Consider the following 16,892-nt stretch of genomic DNA (forward strand, 5'->3'; position numbering starts at 1 on the left):
TTTTGCCAAAAATATGTATCATTAGTAACAGGGTTATTCTTAAAGTTCCTTTAACAAAACTATGACTTATGTCAAATAACATGATGGTTTGGGGAGTATGGAAAATTGGCTATTCATCCTGAAAAATCTATTAATTAAAACTTGGTATCCCTTTTTCTTAGATATTTATATTAAAATTTGCCTTTCACAGAAGAATTTTATACTTATAAAAATCTTTCTCTTGACAGTTACTTAGCTTGTTTTTCACAGCATGGAAATCTAAGCCTTGGTTATGGTGATTGAGGTGATATAGTATAATATGCCCATAGTTAATGAGAAAGAAAAAACTTGCTTTTTCCTTCTTTATCCTTAAGTTAATTTCATTATATCTTCTAGGAATTTATCTCACTAATATATTGAAAACAGAAGAAGGCAACCCTGAGGTCCTAAAAAGACATGGAAAAGAGCTTATAAACTTTAGCAAAAGGAGGAAAGTAGCAGAAATAACAGGAGAGATCCAGCAGTACCAAAATCAGCCTTATTGTTTACGAGTAGAATCAGATATCAAAGTAAGTTGAATTATTTGAGGATATCTATTTCTGATTAAGTTTATAAATTGCCTGATAAAAGCCAAATTTATTTTGTAAAGGAGAAAAATAAAAATAAAACTTAAATAATTCAAATTTTCTTATGTTAAATGCTTTCTTAATTTTTTATAAATTTCAAACTGAATTTAAAATATTTAATATTAATAATTATTTCTTTGCATTTATTTTAGAGGTTCTTTGAAAACTTGAATCCAATGGGAAATAGCATGGAAAAAGAATTTACAGATTATCTTTTCAACAAATCCCTAGAAATAGAACCACGAAACCCTAAGCCTCTCCCAAGATTTGTAAGCATTCATATATTTATATTTATTTTACATTTACATATTTTTTGCAGCTGTCATGTACATCTGGTAATGTTATTACTTCCACATATGTTATATAGTTTTCTATAAAGACATTCAAGGATGAAGTGCTCATGTGATGGTTAAAAGTAATGAAAAAATGCTTAATAAATGCCCAGGAATATCCTTCTTGGTGCCAAATAATTGAACATTAATAATAATTTGAATAAATCCTGATATGACAGATGATTAAATTGAGCAAATATGTAAAGTTTTTTTTATTGTTTTTGGTTTTACCAAAAATATATATATATATTCAAGATTTAAGTACAGAAAGTGTAATAATTTATGTTTTAAAGTAATGACTTCTTATAACTTTTAACCATGAGCCATTAGCCACAAAAATATCAAGTTTGGCTAAAGATACTTTCTTTGGGAAAATAGTTTTCATTGTTTTTTATTACTTATCAGTATCTAGCCAAATTTATGTACAGTATCATCACCTCACTAATCTGAATATGCTCTCTCTTATTCATAAGAAAGTCAAGAATCAGTAAGTAAACATAAATGGCTTCTAAGTGATTAAGATAAATCTCAAATGTCTATGAACTAAAGTATATGCAGTTGCCTCAAGGAATTTAAAGTATATGAATTTCCTCAAGGAAAATTTCTCAAGCTGTAAAACAGCTTTTAATAAAATGGATTAAAGATAGCAAACTGAAAATAGGCATATAGTGTATTCCAATGAGGCATACTGATATCACAGAGAAATGATCACTCTGCAAGGAAAATGCCGTAAAACTAACATACACACAGACGAAAACTCAGGCAATTTAATCCATTTGTAAATAGCTCAAATGGTTCTAATGGTATCACTGTATTTCAGCATTGTGAAATATTGTAATTCATAATGATGACCCTGGCTTTTTCCAGCAATGTTAGGTTTTTTTGTTTAAGAAGCCAGGAAAGACTGGCTGGTTAGCTCAGTTGGTTATAGCGTGGTGTTGATAACACCAGGGTCCAGGGTTTGATCCCTGTACTGGCCAGCAAAAAAAAAAAAAAAAAAAAAAGCCAGGGAAATAAACAATCTAACTTAGAAAGATTTCCACCCAATAATATTAAAATAACAAATACTTCGATATTTATAGGACTAAAACTCAGTTATTTGAAGAAATTCATTCCTTAACAATTTAGATAGCCAAGGCTTTAATGAAATGGAGTATTAATGCTTTGACTTGGACACTTTGATTTGAAGCATTATATAACTTCCTTATTAGTGATTTATGGTTTTCCTAGATATTAGTTGAATTTTACTAGGCACATATAGAAAAACCTTCCTTTTTACTACAGTGTTGTTAAGTATTGTTTCTTTTGATATGTCTACAGCCAAAAAAATATAGCTATCCACTGAAATCTCCTGGTGTTCGTCCATCAAACCCAAGACCAGGTACCATGAGACATCCCACACCTCTGCAGCAGGAGCCAAGGAAAATTAGTTATAGTAGGATCCCTGAAAGTGAAACAGAAAGTACAGCATCTGCACCAAATTCTCCAAGAACACCGTTAACACCTCCTCCTGCTTCTGGTGCTTCCAGTACCACAGATGTTTGCAGCGTATTTGATTCTGATCATTCGAGTCCTTTTCACTCAAGTAGGTGCTACAATTTAAGTGCTTTAAAGTAATTGTTAGTATTGTATATGCTAGCAGTAGAAAATAATCTGTGTGATTTCTCTGTATGTGTGAAATTTTTGACAAGTCAGATACCATTTCAAAAGATATAAAAATATAAAACAAATTCTAAAACTCCAGCAACTTATAATTTTTAAAAAATCTGCTGGAACAGTCCTCTTTAAATTCATTATACTTTACTGAAAGGCCTGGTGGTAAAATTGGTAATATAAACTTTATATGAGCATTTCAAATGCATCCCTCATATCCAGAGTAAACAAAAAATCACTCTTAAAATCTGCAAGGAATGTCAGTCCCATGTTTTAAAATGCTGCCTCCAAAGTTATAATATTTGACTACTACTCAGGGTATACCATCCCCTCCCCACCAAACTCCGTGTAGCTTCTATTTTTGCAATGTATCAAACTCAGACTCCTGGGCCGGCCCCATGGCTCACTCGGGAGAGTGCAGTGCTGACAAACTCAGACTCCTACTTAACCTTTTCTTGGTCTACCCTATGGTACTCTGATGGTATATAGTGCCTACTAGCACACTGCCTATGCTTTTTGGCACAGCCATACAAATCTCACTACATGCTATTATTGCTCATCCTTCTCTTATTTCTAGACTGGTACTGTCCAATAGCAATATAATGTGAGCCACATGTATAACTTTAAATGTCTAGAAGCCATATTAGAAAAAGCAAAAAAAAATTAGTGAAATAAATTTTAATAATACATTTTAGCTAACCCAATATAACAAAAATATTGTCATTTCATCATGAAATCAACAAAAATTTATTAGGTACTTTGTAGTACTTTATTTTGAGATACTTTACATTTCTTTTTTGTTCTAAATCTTTAAAATCTAGTGTGCATTTTACACTTATAGCATATCTTAATTAAGACGAGCTACTTTCAGATACTCAATAATCACATGTGGCTAGTGGCTACCAAACTGTACAGCTCAACTCTAGCCCTTTGATGAGGCTACCTTTAAAAAAATCTAGATTGCTGTTAATATTCTAATCAATTTCATGTGCAGCTTTAAAGCTCTTCTGAGTACACACAACCTTTTTTGAAACTTGAGTACAGTCACCTTTAACCCTCTTATGACCACTTCCACATGCTCTTCCCATTGGCTCAATGTGCTAATCCAATTCCAAGTATATATTATTTCATATAGTAGTACCCAGTACTAGAGCATGACATTATTATGGGGGAGGAGTTTGAGAAGCACTGAACTAGGAGTCAAGTATCCTGGTTTGTCATCCCAGTCTGTTAGTGAGTTTTCTGATTTTAGATACAATACTTGTTCTAATCCTTTTGGGGATCAAACTAGATTTTTAAGGTTCTTCTAACTCAGAGAATCTAACTAAAAACCTACTTAAAATAATTCTTCAGAGGTATATTGAGATTTGGTCCAAAATCCTATTTGTTTATTCCTGTAGAGTACATACGTTTGTAGTTATCCAGTAGTGTCTTCTATTTATACTACCTAACATGTATTTGTCTTGAGAATACTACGACTTGACTTTATTTGGCAACTGAGGATCATGGAGTCATTTTATAAACACAGTCAGGTACTTTTGGTAAATTCAAATAGACATCAGGTAAAGAATTCCATTTATTCTCCCTAACTCACCAACCCCTAAATTAAGTAATAAAGTGAAACTGGCATTTTTTCAGTATACCTGACTTAAACCATTATTTATTCTGACCCATTTAACTGTTTGCAGGAGGTTTTTTTCCTAGACCAGACAGCTATTCCTAAATAAGTGATTTATTGAAACCACATGAAAGCCATCAATTCTTCTTCTCTTAGTTTAACTAGCTAAAAATGGAACTAGTAGAGAACACTAAGTTCTTTGCTAGTGCTAAATCTTTAAATGATTAGTCAAACTGGGAAAAAGGAATCATTCTGGATTGCAGTGCTCAGAATTAGTGCTTTGTTATATGTGGCAGTGGAACGGTATTAACTTAAATAGCTGGACAAGTGGAGAAAACATTGTTCTAGGAGTTAAGCTTTGTAATCTCAGACTTGAGGATTTTCTCAGTTTCTCTTTCTTTATGATAAAGAAAACTCCTATTACTATTCCCTTTGCTTTAGTGAAAATTGAAAATAACTGATTTTGAAGTCAGATAAAGCAACATAATATGAAACTATCCATGTGCTCAGTTAATCCCTTACTTAAAACTTATCAATGGCCTATGTGTATTAAAGGTCCTCACCTGCTTTTATCCCCACTTCTGCTTAACAGATCTGCTAGTGCTGTGGGGGAGCACCAGAGCCTCCAACTTGCTACCCACTGTGTTGTCACCAGAACAAATACCTACTTCCTTGTTTTCCTCAGGGTGTGACAGGAAAGAGCTGCCTTGACTGCAGTCTTATGTCATCTGAACATACTCCACTCGATACTAAGCAGCAGAAAGTTCCATTGCTTAAGTTTTTCTTTTTTTTTTGTCTTTTTTCGTGACCGGCAACGGATCGCAACCCTCAGTGTCGCGCCCGTACCGGACCGGGACCGGCAACGGGATCGCAACCCTCGGTGTTGCGCCCGCACCTCGCTCAGCCAGTGAGCGGCCGGTCTGTATGTGGGATCCGAAACCTCGGCGGGAGCGCCGCCGCACTCCCAAGCGGCGCACTGTAGCAGTGCGCCACCGGGCCGGCCCTATGTATTGCTTATCTTACTCCTTGCTCTTTACACATCTTCTCTGGGAAAGCTTGCAGTCTTACTGAGAGATGAAAACAGTCCTAATACAAAGAGAATCATAGCTAAATGCCAAGTGAGTTGTGAAGAAGTTTACTGAAAGATAACCTCAAAATGGGCATAAATGGTCATGGAAAGCTTTGTGGTACAGACAGACAGGGAAGGGACATGGTGACCTGTTTAGTGCTGCCATTGATCCGTTACATTCAAAGCGCTGCTCCACACCTTGCCCTGGCCAAGTCCATCTTTGAGGTGATAATGACAGTGGCTGGGAAAAGAAAAGACCACCCAGCTCACTGCTTTTCTCTGCTGCTATATCAAAGAGGGGGGAAATGGTGACATACTCTTGTTATCTGGTCATAAAAGGGAACCAAAGGTCTGACCTGGTCTCTGTGCTGCAGATGAGCTTTATCTCCATCCATGAGTAAGGGAGCTATGACAAGAAAAAGATGAAGCATTTCAAGCTGGAATGCAAAGCTTTTCTTCATGAAAGATTGTTGTAGGTGATGAGTTTCTAATCTCAAATACATTTGCATTTACCAGGCTTTTGGAAATTTAAGAAGTTATCCATCATTTATATTATTTTTTTCCTGTAGGAAAATGATAGTTTCTATTTCAAAAACTATTCTTTTATAAGTTGGGGAATGTCTTCAACCCTGACTGTATTGCATAGTATAATCCCCTGGAGAGCTTTAAAAAAAATACTTAGGCCCCCCTCACACTAGACTGTCATTGGCCCCCTGGGCATTAGTATTTTTTTAAAACCCCCCAGAGGATTTTATTTTATTTTTTATTTTTTTATTTTTTTGTCTTTTATCTTTTTCTGTGTCCGGCAACGGATCACAACCCTCAGTGTTGCCCCTGCACCGGACCGGGGACCAGCAACGGGATCGCAACCCTCGGTGCCACTCCCGCGCCCTGCTCAGCCAGTGAGCGGGAACCGTATTTTTTTGTCTTTTATCTTTTTCTGTGTCCGGCAACGGATCACAACCCTCAGTGTTGCCCCTGCACCGGACCGGGGACCAGCAACGGGATCGCAACCCTCGGTGCCACTCCCGCGCCCTGCTCAGCCAGTGAGCGGGAACCGGTCCGTACGTGGGATCCGAACCCTCGGGCGGGAGCGCCGCCACGCTTCCCAAGCGGCGCACTATCCACTGCGCCACCGGGCCGGCCCTAAAACCCCCCAGAGGATTTTAAAGTGCAACCAAGATTGAGAACTATTGGTCTGTCATCTGAGATTTGTACTTAACAGATTAATACTACTGTTTTAATGGGATTTGAGTCCTAAGTCATATTATCAACGAATTTGTCCAGTATCTAACTGATAAGAATTTCTAGCACATATTTCTTAATTACAGCATGTAAAATTCTAATAAGAATTTTTATAGCATTTTTCCAGGCAATGAGACTAAGCAACTAGTTTAAACTAAGAAATCAGAGAAGTGCTCCAGACTTATCAAATGCATGAACCCAAGTCTGTGCTGTTTATAAATATGATCAAAGCCAAGTTTACATCTGTGTACAGTGTGTATACATATGTATAAGTAATTTTTCAAAAAGGCTGCAGTTAGAAGCAGTCATGAACTTTGTGTTTTGATTTTATTCCCATACTGTACTTCATGTAATATCATGTTCTTGAGCTTATTGTCAGGAATGTATTTATTTCCTTTTCAAGGAAAGTGGGGAATATATAAACACTGTAGTTCCCTTAAACCCTATGGTTATAGGTGCCTAATAGTGAAGAAAATCATCGACAAAGCAACAGCTTCATGTAATTTCAGAGTATATAAATGAATTTTAATCTCTGAGAGATAACTTTTTAGAATTAATTACACTTAGCAGTCATGGGTTCCAAATAAATATCAGTACCTATGGAAAGGAGATAATGGGACAGATTATTTGAAATTGAGGATGCTTGGGAAGTAAGACCACTGTATTTATACAGGCTGAGTATCCCTTATCTGCTTGGGACCAGAAGTGTTTGGGGTTTTTTTGGATTTTGGAGTATGTGCATATTTTTGGAATATGTGCCTCCCCATCTTGGGGGTGGGAACTGAATCTAAACACAAAATTCATTTGTTTCATATACACCTTATACACAAAGCCTGAAAGTAATGTTATACAATACTTTTTAATAATTTTGTGCATGAAACACATGACTCATCATATGAGGTCCAGTGTGGAATTTTCTACTTGTGGCATCGTGTCAGCACTTAAAAATTTCTGGATTTTGGAGTATTTCAGATTTCAGATTAGGGATATTCCCCATGTATAAGCAATCGAGTTATCAGGAGTCATGTCAACTGGACCTGGAATATAAAATTATCCTCCTCCTGACCAAATAAGCTTGAATAAACAATGTTCCGAATTATTTCAGTGATTGTGTGTTGTGCAAAAAAAGTGAGAGAGAAATCTGAATTTTTAAAAATCACCTCAGTCTAGTATTACAGGAATTGTTTTAGTCTCTTGGATATTACCTGTTCATATGTTGGTAATATGAGGCAGTGTAACATAAACAACTATATTGATTTAGAACAGTGTAGCTCATCCAGCCTTTTGTCTCAATTTTCCTACTGAACGCTCTTGGGGCTTTGGCTTTTGACTTTCAATTTTTTTCTTAAAAGAATTAATATTGTTGAAATTAGTCTAAATTTATCAATGAGTTTCCTATATAAAATGTTTCTAAGCACCAAATGTTTATTGACTTTTAAAAAGTGTTTATGAATATGGAAAGAAAAAAATGTCCACAGCTCTCTAGTTATTTTGTGATGAGATTATATGTCCCAAGAACATTTTTCAAAGTATATAATACTAGTAAGAAACACCCTTTTAAATTTTTTCAATTTATATAAAATAAATTTATCACTTGTTTCACAAGTTTGAGTTTTCAAAATAATCCTTAGTGATAACATATTTCTATATGTCTGGCCAAATTCTTTGCTTGAATTGAGTATTTTAAAAAGTCTTCCAATAATATAGGATATTTTCATTTTCTCATGAATGCTTTTCATTTAATTATTATGATCTCAAGTAGTAAATCTAAAAGGAATCTTCACAGTTCCCAACGTGATATTACCTCAATTTAATTATTTTTTCTTCTCAAAAGTAGTAATAAGCTTTTACTAAAAACTATTACAGCATTCTTTAAAACTAGAATGACAAGAATAACATTTTTATCATAAATTTTTACAGATGAATGGAGTTTATCAATGAAAGAAAAAAAATATACTTTTTCTTGTTTCCTTTCACAGGCAGCGATACCGTCTTTATCCAAGTTACACTGCCCCATGGCCCAAGTTAGTATATTTAGTTTAAGACTCATAATTCTTGCTTTGGCTTTAAAAATTAAACCAAGTGTAACCTTCCCTGCTAAAACTCTTCCGGGGTCTGGCAGCATTGGTACCTTGCTTGCAACAGCTTAGAAGTGAGGCCTTCACTTGTGCTATCTTTTGATCATAAATGATTTGCTTAAATTTATATACTTTTCATGCATTTTATAAAACACTTTTATTTTAAAACAACATATTAAATGAGTTGCTTCCACATTTAACCATTTCTCTTTTCCAACTGTAGAGTTCTAAATATATTTTAATGTTCAATTTTGAAAAAAGAAGCAAGGGCATGCATGCGCATATGGGAATGCTGGCAGCTACATGCAATGTTTAAATCACAAAATTTTCCTAGCCTGGTGATGGCATAGATTGTAGGCAAATAACTGCTTAAAGATAACAGGTTAATTTTTTTTTTTTTTTTGTCCTTTTTGAGACCGGCCGCACCGCGCTCAGCCAGTGAGCGCTGTGAGCGCACCAGTCATCCCTATATAGGATCCGAACCCGTGGCGGGAGCGCTGCTGCGCTCCCAGCGCTGCACTCTCCTGGGTGCGCCATGGGCTTGGCCCTCAGATTAATATTTTTGCTGTCCATTCATACAAGTGACTTCAAAATGTGTACAATGGAAAATATTTAGTTATAAGCTAAATTAACTGAATATAGTCTCTTAAGAAAAAAGGTAGGTGATCTAATGTTGGTCATTTGAATAATATCAGTATACACAGAACTCTTTTAAAGTTCTGTATTGTTAAAATATTTAACAAAATAAAAAAAGCTTAATGCCTAAAGGAAAAAAAGAACCCGCCAAGTATAATTTTGAATGACTGTTTCTTTACATATTTTTTCATATCTTTCTCTAGTGTTTATGAACTAGCTAACAACTTCCATAAGGAGGTCTTCTTTCAAAATGTAATTATTTTATATGACTACATTATGCCTTTGACACCATAAATGTCTGTAAGAAGGTTTCCTATTAGAAGCTTTACTTACCTTACCTTTTTTGTGCCAGTTCATCAACTTATTCTTAAATCAGGTTCACTAGATTTTAGTGTAATTTCTGTTTTCATTATGAGAGCTGCCTCAGTTGTCTTGAATAGCTCTGTCACAATTAAAGTTTTTGTATTAGAGTATGATGAACCTGATTTTGCGTACATGCTATGGAGAGCCTATCCCTAAGCAAAAGGAGGAGAAAGCCCTCCCCCACATAATGGATTCTTTCCCTTACATCTTTTGAGAGAATTGCTGGGGAGAAACATTGGGGAGAGTGGTTAAGGTCAGAAACTATTCCCAGGGACTGCCCAGAAAGGGCGGGGAAATTCTATAATAAAGTCAGAGAAAAAAATGGGCCCATCACAACACTTAACAAAAATTGCTATTCTCTCAAAAAGCTGAGAATCACACCCAATCAAGAATTCCAATAATGAATTAACAGGGGGAATGTTATTTTGTTCAACAAGCAAAATAACATAATAGGCATTTTTTTCCTAAAAATTCTGATAAGAAATTTCTGCATGCTTTTATAGCAGTTTGCTTTAATAAATGAAATACTGTTGGGTACTGGTTTATTGTACTGCTTTTGATACTTCTACACATTTCTTTTAATAAATATGTTTCCAGCTAAGCCTTTTCAAGACTAATAAATGAAATACAATTTCTGTGAAATTTAAAAAAAATTTAACATCCTACAGGATCTGCTTCAGTATCATCTATAAATTTAACAAAGGGCACTGATGAAGTGCCCATTCCCCCTCCTGTTCCTCCACGAAGACGACCAGAATCTGCCCCAGCGGAATCTTCACCATCTAAGGTAAACTAGAAAATCTTGTTATCTGGATATTGGAATCATTACAGTTACATTATAATCAATTACTTATGTCTAGTTTAGTTCTCACTGGGATAGGTTAACATTTCAGAGTGTTTGGGCTTAATAGTTTAAATAAGGATTAAATATGGATTTAACATGCAGCAAGGTCTATTTACTTCTGTAAGTAATTTTTTGGTATGTTTTCAAAACCCTTGTAAATCTAAAGCTATGGGTATTGTCAAAGGAAAAAAATAAGTTTTAATCCATAAAGTAAGAGTAAATTTAGTCTCAAGCCATTCTTTAAAAACAAAGAGAAGGAAAGAGGTCTGAAGCTTTGTATGAAGGCTCATTATAAGTGAAACTGTATCTTGGCATATGCTAAAAGGTACTTTTCTGAGCCCTCCAATAGTGAATCTGACATAATTTTTAAATGGGCTTTTTGTGAGAATTCTGAGTTGGAAGAGACTCTAAGCGTTCATAATAGCTATTTTTTCTACCTGTTTAAATTAATTTCTTCTTTCCTCCCTCCCCCCTCCTCTCCTTCCCCCGGGAGCGTTCCAGCGGGGACGCGGTCAGCCTGGGAAAGGGAACCAGGATGGGTGGATGGAGGCGAAGAGGGCACGTGCCGTGCGGTGCGGTGTGTGTGGCGTGTAGGGCTCGCGTTGGGTGCCCTGGCGGTGGGGTGAGCCCACGGGGGCTTGTGGTGAAAAGGGCACGAGGGAGAAGGAAAGGGTGCTCGAAGGCCGGCCGTCCGGTGTCCCGGGCCGTCACGGGACTGCCCCTGTGTATGGGGCGGTGGGATCCCGTGCGTGTTTTCGCGGTGGGCTCGGCTGTTGTGCCTGAGGGCTCTTTTCTGTCTCTCTGGCTCTCTCCCCAGGCTTTCCTGTGCCTCTCCCACCCCCACGGCTCCCTGCCGGGGCCGCTCGATCCCCCCTCCTCTCCTTCCCCCTCCCTCCTCTCCTTCCCCTCCCCTCTCCCTCCTTGCACCTTCCCCCCTTCCCTCTTCCCCCCTTCCCTTTTTGCTAGCTGTTAATTCCTTGGTTCTTAAGCTATCCAGAGAGACAGTCTTTGTAGAACTTCATGAAATGTTGAATAGTAAGTTATAAATTGTAAAAATTTAAATTATAAAATTGTAATAGGTAATTTATGCTAAATCAGAAATGATCTTATATAGATTGATAGGCAAGCAGTAGTAAACAACAAAATTTTGAGAAAAAAAATTAAGGTAAAAAATTAACATTGGCAAAAATAATTTTTTCTATGAATTGGCAGAACTCCCTGTTCCATACCTAGCATTCTGCCAATAGCATGTTTGAAAACTCCAATTTAATTCTTAATATATTCATGATACTACATATATTAAATAATAAATGTGTTTTATTCTGTTTTTCATTTGTTAGATTATGTCTAAGCATTTGGACAGCCCCCCAGCCATTCCTCCTAGGCAACCCACATCAAAAGCCTATTCACCACGATATTCAGTATCAGAACGGACCTCTATATCAGACCCTCCTGAAAGCCCTCCCTTATTACCACCACGGGAGCCTGTGAGGACACCTGATGTTTTCTCAAGTTCACCACTACACCTCCAACCTCCCCCTTTGGGCAAAAAAAGTGACCATGGCAATGCCTTCTTCCCAAACAGCCCATCCCCCTTTACACCACCTCCTCCTCAGACACCTTCTCCTCATGGCACGAGAAGGCATCTGCCATCACCACCACTGACACAGGAAGTGGACCTTCATTCCATTGCTGGGCCGCCTGTTCCTCCACGACAAAGCACTTCTCAACATATCCCTAAACTCCCTCCAAAAACTTACAAAAGGGAGCACACACACCCATCCATGCACAGAGATGGACCACCACTGTTGGAGAATGCCCATTCTTCCTGAGTTCCTCTTTACTGGGATGTATATTTTCCTAGCCCCAAATCCATTGCTGGCAATGGATGCACTGAACGTGCCAGCACTGAGGAGTTAAAATGAGAACTCCAAACACTAACTACTCTACTTCAAGATGCAGTATAAGACAATGAATTTTAACCTAGCTGTAATTATAAAATGGAAATTTTTTCCAGTTTAGAATATGGAAAGACTGATCTAGAGGAATTGGACAACTGATTGCACCTGAAAATCAAGTAAAGGAACTTTTTCTGGCCAATAGGCAGGAGTTCTCTTTTTTTGAAGTGATCTTTATCATTAAAGGGATGGAAAACATAGTCTAGTGTCCAGCAGGCCCAAATGACAACAGTTTTTGTAATTCAAAATATTATGCACTTTTAAAAAAAATCTTAAACAGGGATCTTAATATCCTCCTTTGTTTTCCTTTGCTTTACTCTTCTACTTTAGAATATTTTCTTAAAAATCATTCAATGGACTGTGAGGAAAGGCTGTGGTACCTGACCTTGTTGAAATCAAGGCCCAGCACTGTACTACAGTCCTGTTTACAGATTATTACAGTGAATTGAATGGGTACCGAGGCTTCACCAAAGAGGTACTTTTTTGTTGTTTTTAAGAATAATTATACCAATTTTAAGAGCATTTCCTCACGTGCCCCCCACCCCGCAACACACACACACACACACATACACGTACACACTCACACACGTACACACAAAATGTGGTGGTGTTGCCTTCAAACAAGGAAAGTTTTGTGTCATTAATATGACAGAAGAACTTTTTTAAACATGTAACTGTCAAGTATACTATTTACATTTAGGAGACTGTTAATCTATGCTAGATTGTCATTTTTCCCCCTTCTCCCACCCAGGTTTACTGGTAATCCATGTCATGGCTCATAGCTGTCCCTCTAACTGTACTATGGAAATGCAGGCACCCAATGTGAAAAGCAGCACTTGCTGGGCATCACTGACACCAGTCATGTTTTACTAATAGCTGAGTAATCAGCATATCTAGAATTACCTTGCATTGCCTAAATCATGTGTATATAGTGAATGTTATATAATATACCTGGCAGGTCTGTTTTAATTTAATTGAATAAAGATACAAATACTTTGTTTGGCTGGCATATATTAAATTATTATATGGACAAAATGGTCGATTCTTATTTCTTTCAGTTGAAAAACACACACTAAGCATAAAAGCACGTATTGTGGTACACCTTGGTTTCTAGTTCTGGATATATATACTAATCTTAAAGAATGATCTAAAGTTGCAGTTTGGCATGTAGGAAAATATTTGGTAGAATAGGATGGGTATCTTTTAAGCAAAACTTTGTAAGTTTTTAAATTTCCTAAGCAACATGGATACAGTTTGTTAAGGTTTATATTGAACATTCTACCTTGCTTGAGGTCTTCTGCTCTCTCAGAAATACTCATAATAGAACATCTACCTGCATCATTAATAACATAATATGGATTATTCATTAAGCCTATGTACTGTTCTTCTGAGTCTAACAAATACTGTGACTGAAATGCATGCAATGTGTTGAAGAGAAAAAGTTTTATTAATCTCCACTCCGAAATGTGCAGTATTCCATCCTTAGAGTCATCAATTCATCAGTATCTGCATGTGTCCTCTGAATAATAAAGCAACATTTCAGCAATTCTGTTAACCATGCCATTAGAGACATTGTGAAAAAGTGGTTTCCATCATGGTGGAAACCTAGTACTTTAATAATTTCCTGTGATATTTATTAGAGCATTAAATGTACATTATGATAGTACAGTATATAGTCCTTTAAGACCAGAAAGTATGTTTACTGCATTATCATTAAGCAATCCATCCTATCATATCTTTTCTTATTTATTTGTTAGAGTTTAATCTATTTTGTTTAGTATTTGTACCATTCCTATTATGGTAGGCATTTTTTTTCTTTGTAAAATGTCTTCCCTTTTAAAAGTGTCCTAAAAATTAATTTCAAATCCCCTGTTGGATGCAAAGTGTCCATAAGACCATTCATTCAACAAATATTACTAGTGCTGCTACAGTTGATACACATTCCAGAACCTCTCATGACTTTTTATTGGGCCAGCTGTCCTTAGGATTTCCCTTTTTATGGCTTATTGATCACTTCACTTTTTAATTACCCCACTCCTACTCCAAATGAGAACCTAAGAAAAGTCACACTGGAGCCCATTCAATATCTCCCTGGCTAGTGAGTTAGCCTTCAATAAGGTGATGACCACTTTTCAACCTGCCTGATTAGATAAACAGGAAAAACTCAGATTTGGAGTTCTAATCATTTCTCCCAAAGGGAACCATTCTTCTACCCCATGGTTCTAGGAGACCAATTCACTGTGCAACAGTTTTATATGCACTGTGGATAGAAGATATTTTTATTCTGAAGTGTGACATTTGGGTAAAAATATTTTCTGCAGTGGTAACTGATGAGAAAAATTCCACTTGGATGCCCTTAGATGGAGGTGAGAAAATTGTATCCTTGTCTTTTTCTCATGTGAAACATGAACTAGCTGACAAATATATCCTTTGCAGTAAGGAAAATATTCTTAATCAGGGACAAGAAGTGGCAGAGAAGATAAATGCATCATTACAAAATTCTACTTTTGAATCCAGGACATTACAAGGCAGTCAATGCAGCATGACTTTTTGTTAACCACACTCCAAAATGTGCAACATTTCTTTTAGAAATGGAAATGTTCTTAAATGTTTCATTATTTTTGGATCACAAAATGAATATTTCAAGGCCGAATTTTACTTAGTGGGCTGATAACCAATATAATGGGAAAGGGAAGCTTTTCACATCTAAGCACTTTAAAACAGGAACAGATGAAAAGTATATCTAAGTTGACTGAAAGACTGAGGTTATTTACTCTTCCAGTCCTCCAAACGTATTATAAGACTACAAATTATCAGGAAATATATACACATTCAAAATTTGCTTAATTAAAGGTTGTTGGGCATTGAATTATGTGTTTAGTAGGTCACTATTTTCTAACAACTCGAGGGTGTTCTAATGGATCTGAATTTAGCAAAGAGCATGCCACACTAATACTATAATCAAGTAGAGAACAATTTCAGTTGGAGACCATATTGTTCTAAATTCTTCCTTAATGGTTTTTTTTCATAAATCAAAAATTACCTTACACTTACCAAAAACTAGTTGGTATTTATGATCATGATCTTGTCTTAATTCTCCAGTTTACCTTACATTAATCTTGTATTTCATTGTCTTTTCATATGATGGCTTAAATTCAGATTTTTAAGTGGCTCAGCAAAACAAATGGGTAAGGGTATCCCAATTTATTAGTGTTTTACGTATGGATGAAAATCTTTCTTCCTCCAGATTTAGAAACAATTTAAACATTTATTTCTTGGTATTCTGCTGCTGTGGATAGGTTTACTTATTCTTTTAACCTCTATTGTGTAACCATTGTACAAGTGTAGGTCCTATTGTATTGCACATTAATCTTTACCAGTAAATAAACATCACAGGGTTAATATCGGTATGGCTGAAAGAGAGAATTATGCAGTAAAATTATTTATAAGGGAAAGTAATGATTTTATTCAATTTTTTGAAACATCTCATTTAAACTTTTAAAATCATTTCATAATCCCTATACATGAGCCAATGAAATATTTTGAGCTCTAGTTAAGAAAAGCATGAAGTCTATGATAAATCTAAACAACAAAAGCACTTGTAACTTTTTTTGTAAATTTCATGCCTTATTTTCCATTTTTGACACCGTAAAGTGCATTTTCTGTCAACTGTGAGCAAATTTCCCTTTTGCCTTTAATGAAAATAGTGCATTAGGTAGCCAACTGCTGCAAAATTATAAAGCAAGTATTAGCTAAAGGTGGGTCATATTGGACTACCACTCAAAGAAACAAGATGCATAACAATTTACATGAGGTGTAGCTTAGGAAGGGTGCACCTGTGCCAGATGCATGCCACTTTCAGTAGCTGCCAAATGTGCCTTTAATTAAGAACATCTCTAATTTTTTTCTTCAGATCAAGTCAGCATTTGGGGGCGGGATTAGGGCAGGGGACTTTGGGGTGCAAATATCTGGTGAAATTACCAGAGAATTTGTTTGTCAAAGTGACATGTATAATTTTAGATGAGACATGTTTGTGTATATATGTGTAATTGCCTTTGTTTTTTAGTAGCACGGTTATTTGCTAAAATAATTGTCAAAAATTGCTCTGTTAGTCTTACTTTGATGTAAGAACAAAGTGTGGTCTATTCATCTGATATGGCCTTTGTACCTAACCATGTTCATAGGTAGTCTTTGTACTCTGTATGCAGCAGTATTTGGTTTGCATTTAAAATGAAAATTATGGCTGATATTTTTCTGGCATTACTAAGATAAACTGAAAAATAAAGAAAAATGCCTTACATAGCCCACAAGTGTATTATTTTTGCACGTATTCATTTTAGAGGGCAGTATTTTTAAAGTCATTAGTGATTCTCATTTAGCTGATACTTCCCATATAGAAATATTTTGCATTTTATCATGGTCTTACACTTCGGAGGCACTTTTTCCTGTATCAAGTTATAAAAAAGATAAAAGAAGTTTCATATTTCTTTC

At 36.0% G+C, this 16,892-nt stretch overlaps 1 protein-coding gene across 2 annotated transcripts in view; it reads left to right on the forward strand.

The window, feature by feature from the left end:
- Positions 1-16,706, forward strand: part of SOS1 (son of sevenless homolog 1 (Drosophila)) — a 28,353-nt gene extending 11,647 nt beyond the window's left edge. The window contains exons 8-13 of one of the 2 annotated variants that reach the window (XM_008575605.1): positions 376-548; positions 758-874; positions 2,258-2,522; positions 8,502-8,546; positions 10,268-10,386; positions 11,784-16,706. In XM_008575605.1, coding sequence (XP_008573827.1) covers positions 376-548; positions 758-874; positions 2,258-2,522; positions 8,502-8,546; positions 10,268-10,386; positions 11,784-12,275 — 1,211 coding nt within the window. In that variant the 3' untranslated portion in view covers positions 12,276-16,706. The remainder of the gene's footprint in view (positions 1-375; positions 549-757; positions 875-2,257; positions 2,523-8,501; positions 8,547-10,267; positions 10,387-11,783) is intronic. The other variant, XM_008575607.1, reaches the window with a different exon arrangement.
- The last annotated feature ends 186 nt before the right edge of the window (positions 16,707-16,892 follow it).

Source organism: Galeopterus variegatus, unplaced genomic scaffold (assembly GCF_000696425.1).
Source record: "Galeopterus variegatus unplaced genomic scaffold, G_variegatus-3.0.2 Scaffold1217, whole genome shotgun sequence".
Taxonomy (NCBI): Eukaryota; Metazoa; Chordata; class Mammalia; order Dermoptera; family Cynocephalidae; genus Galeopterus; species Galeopterus variegatus.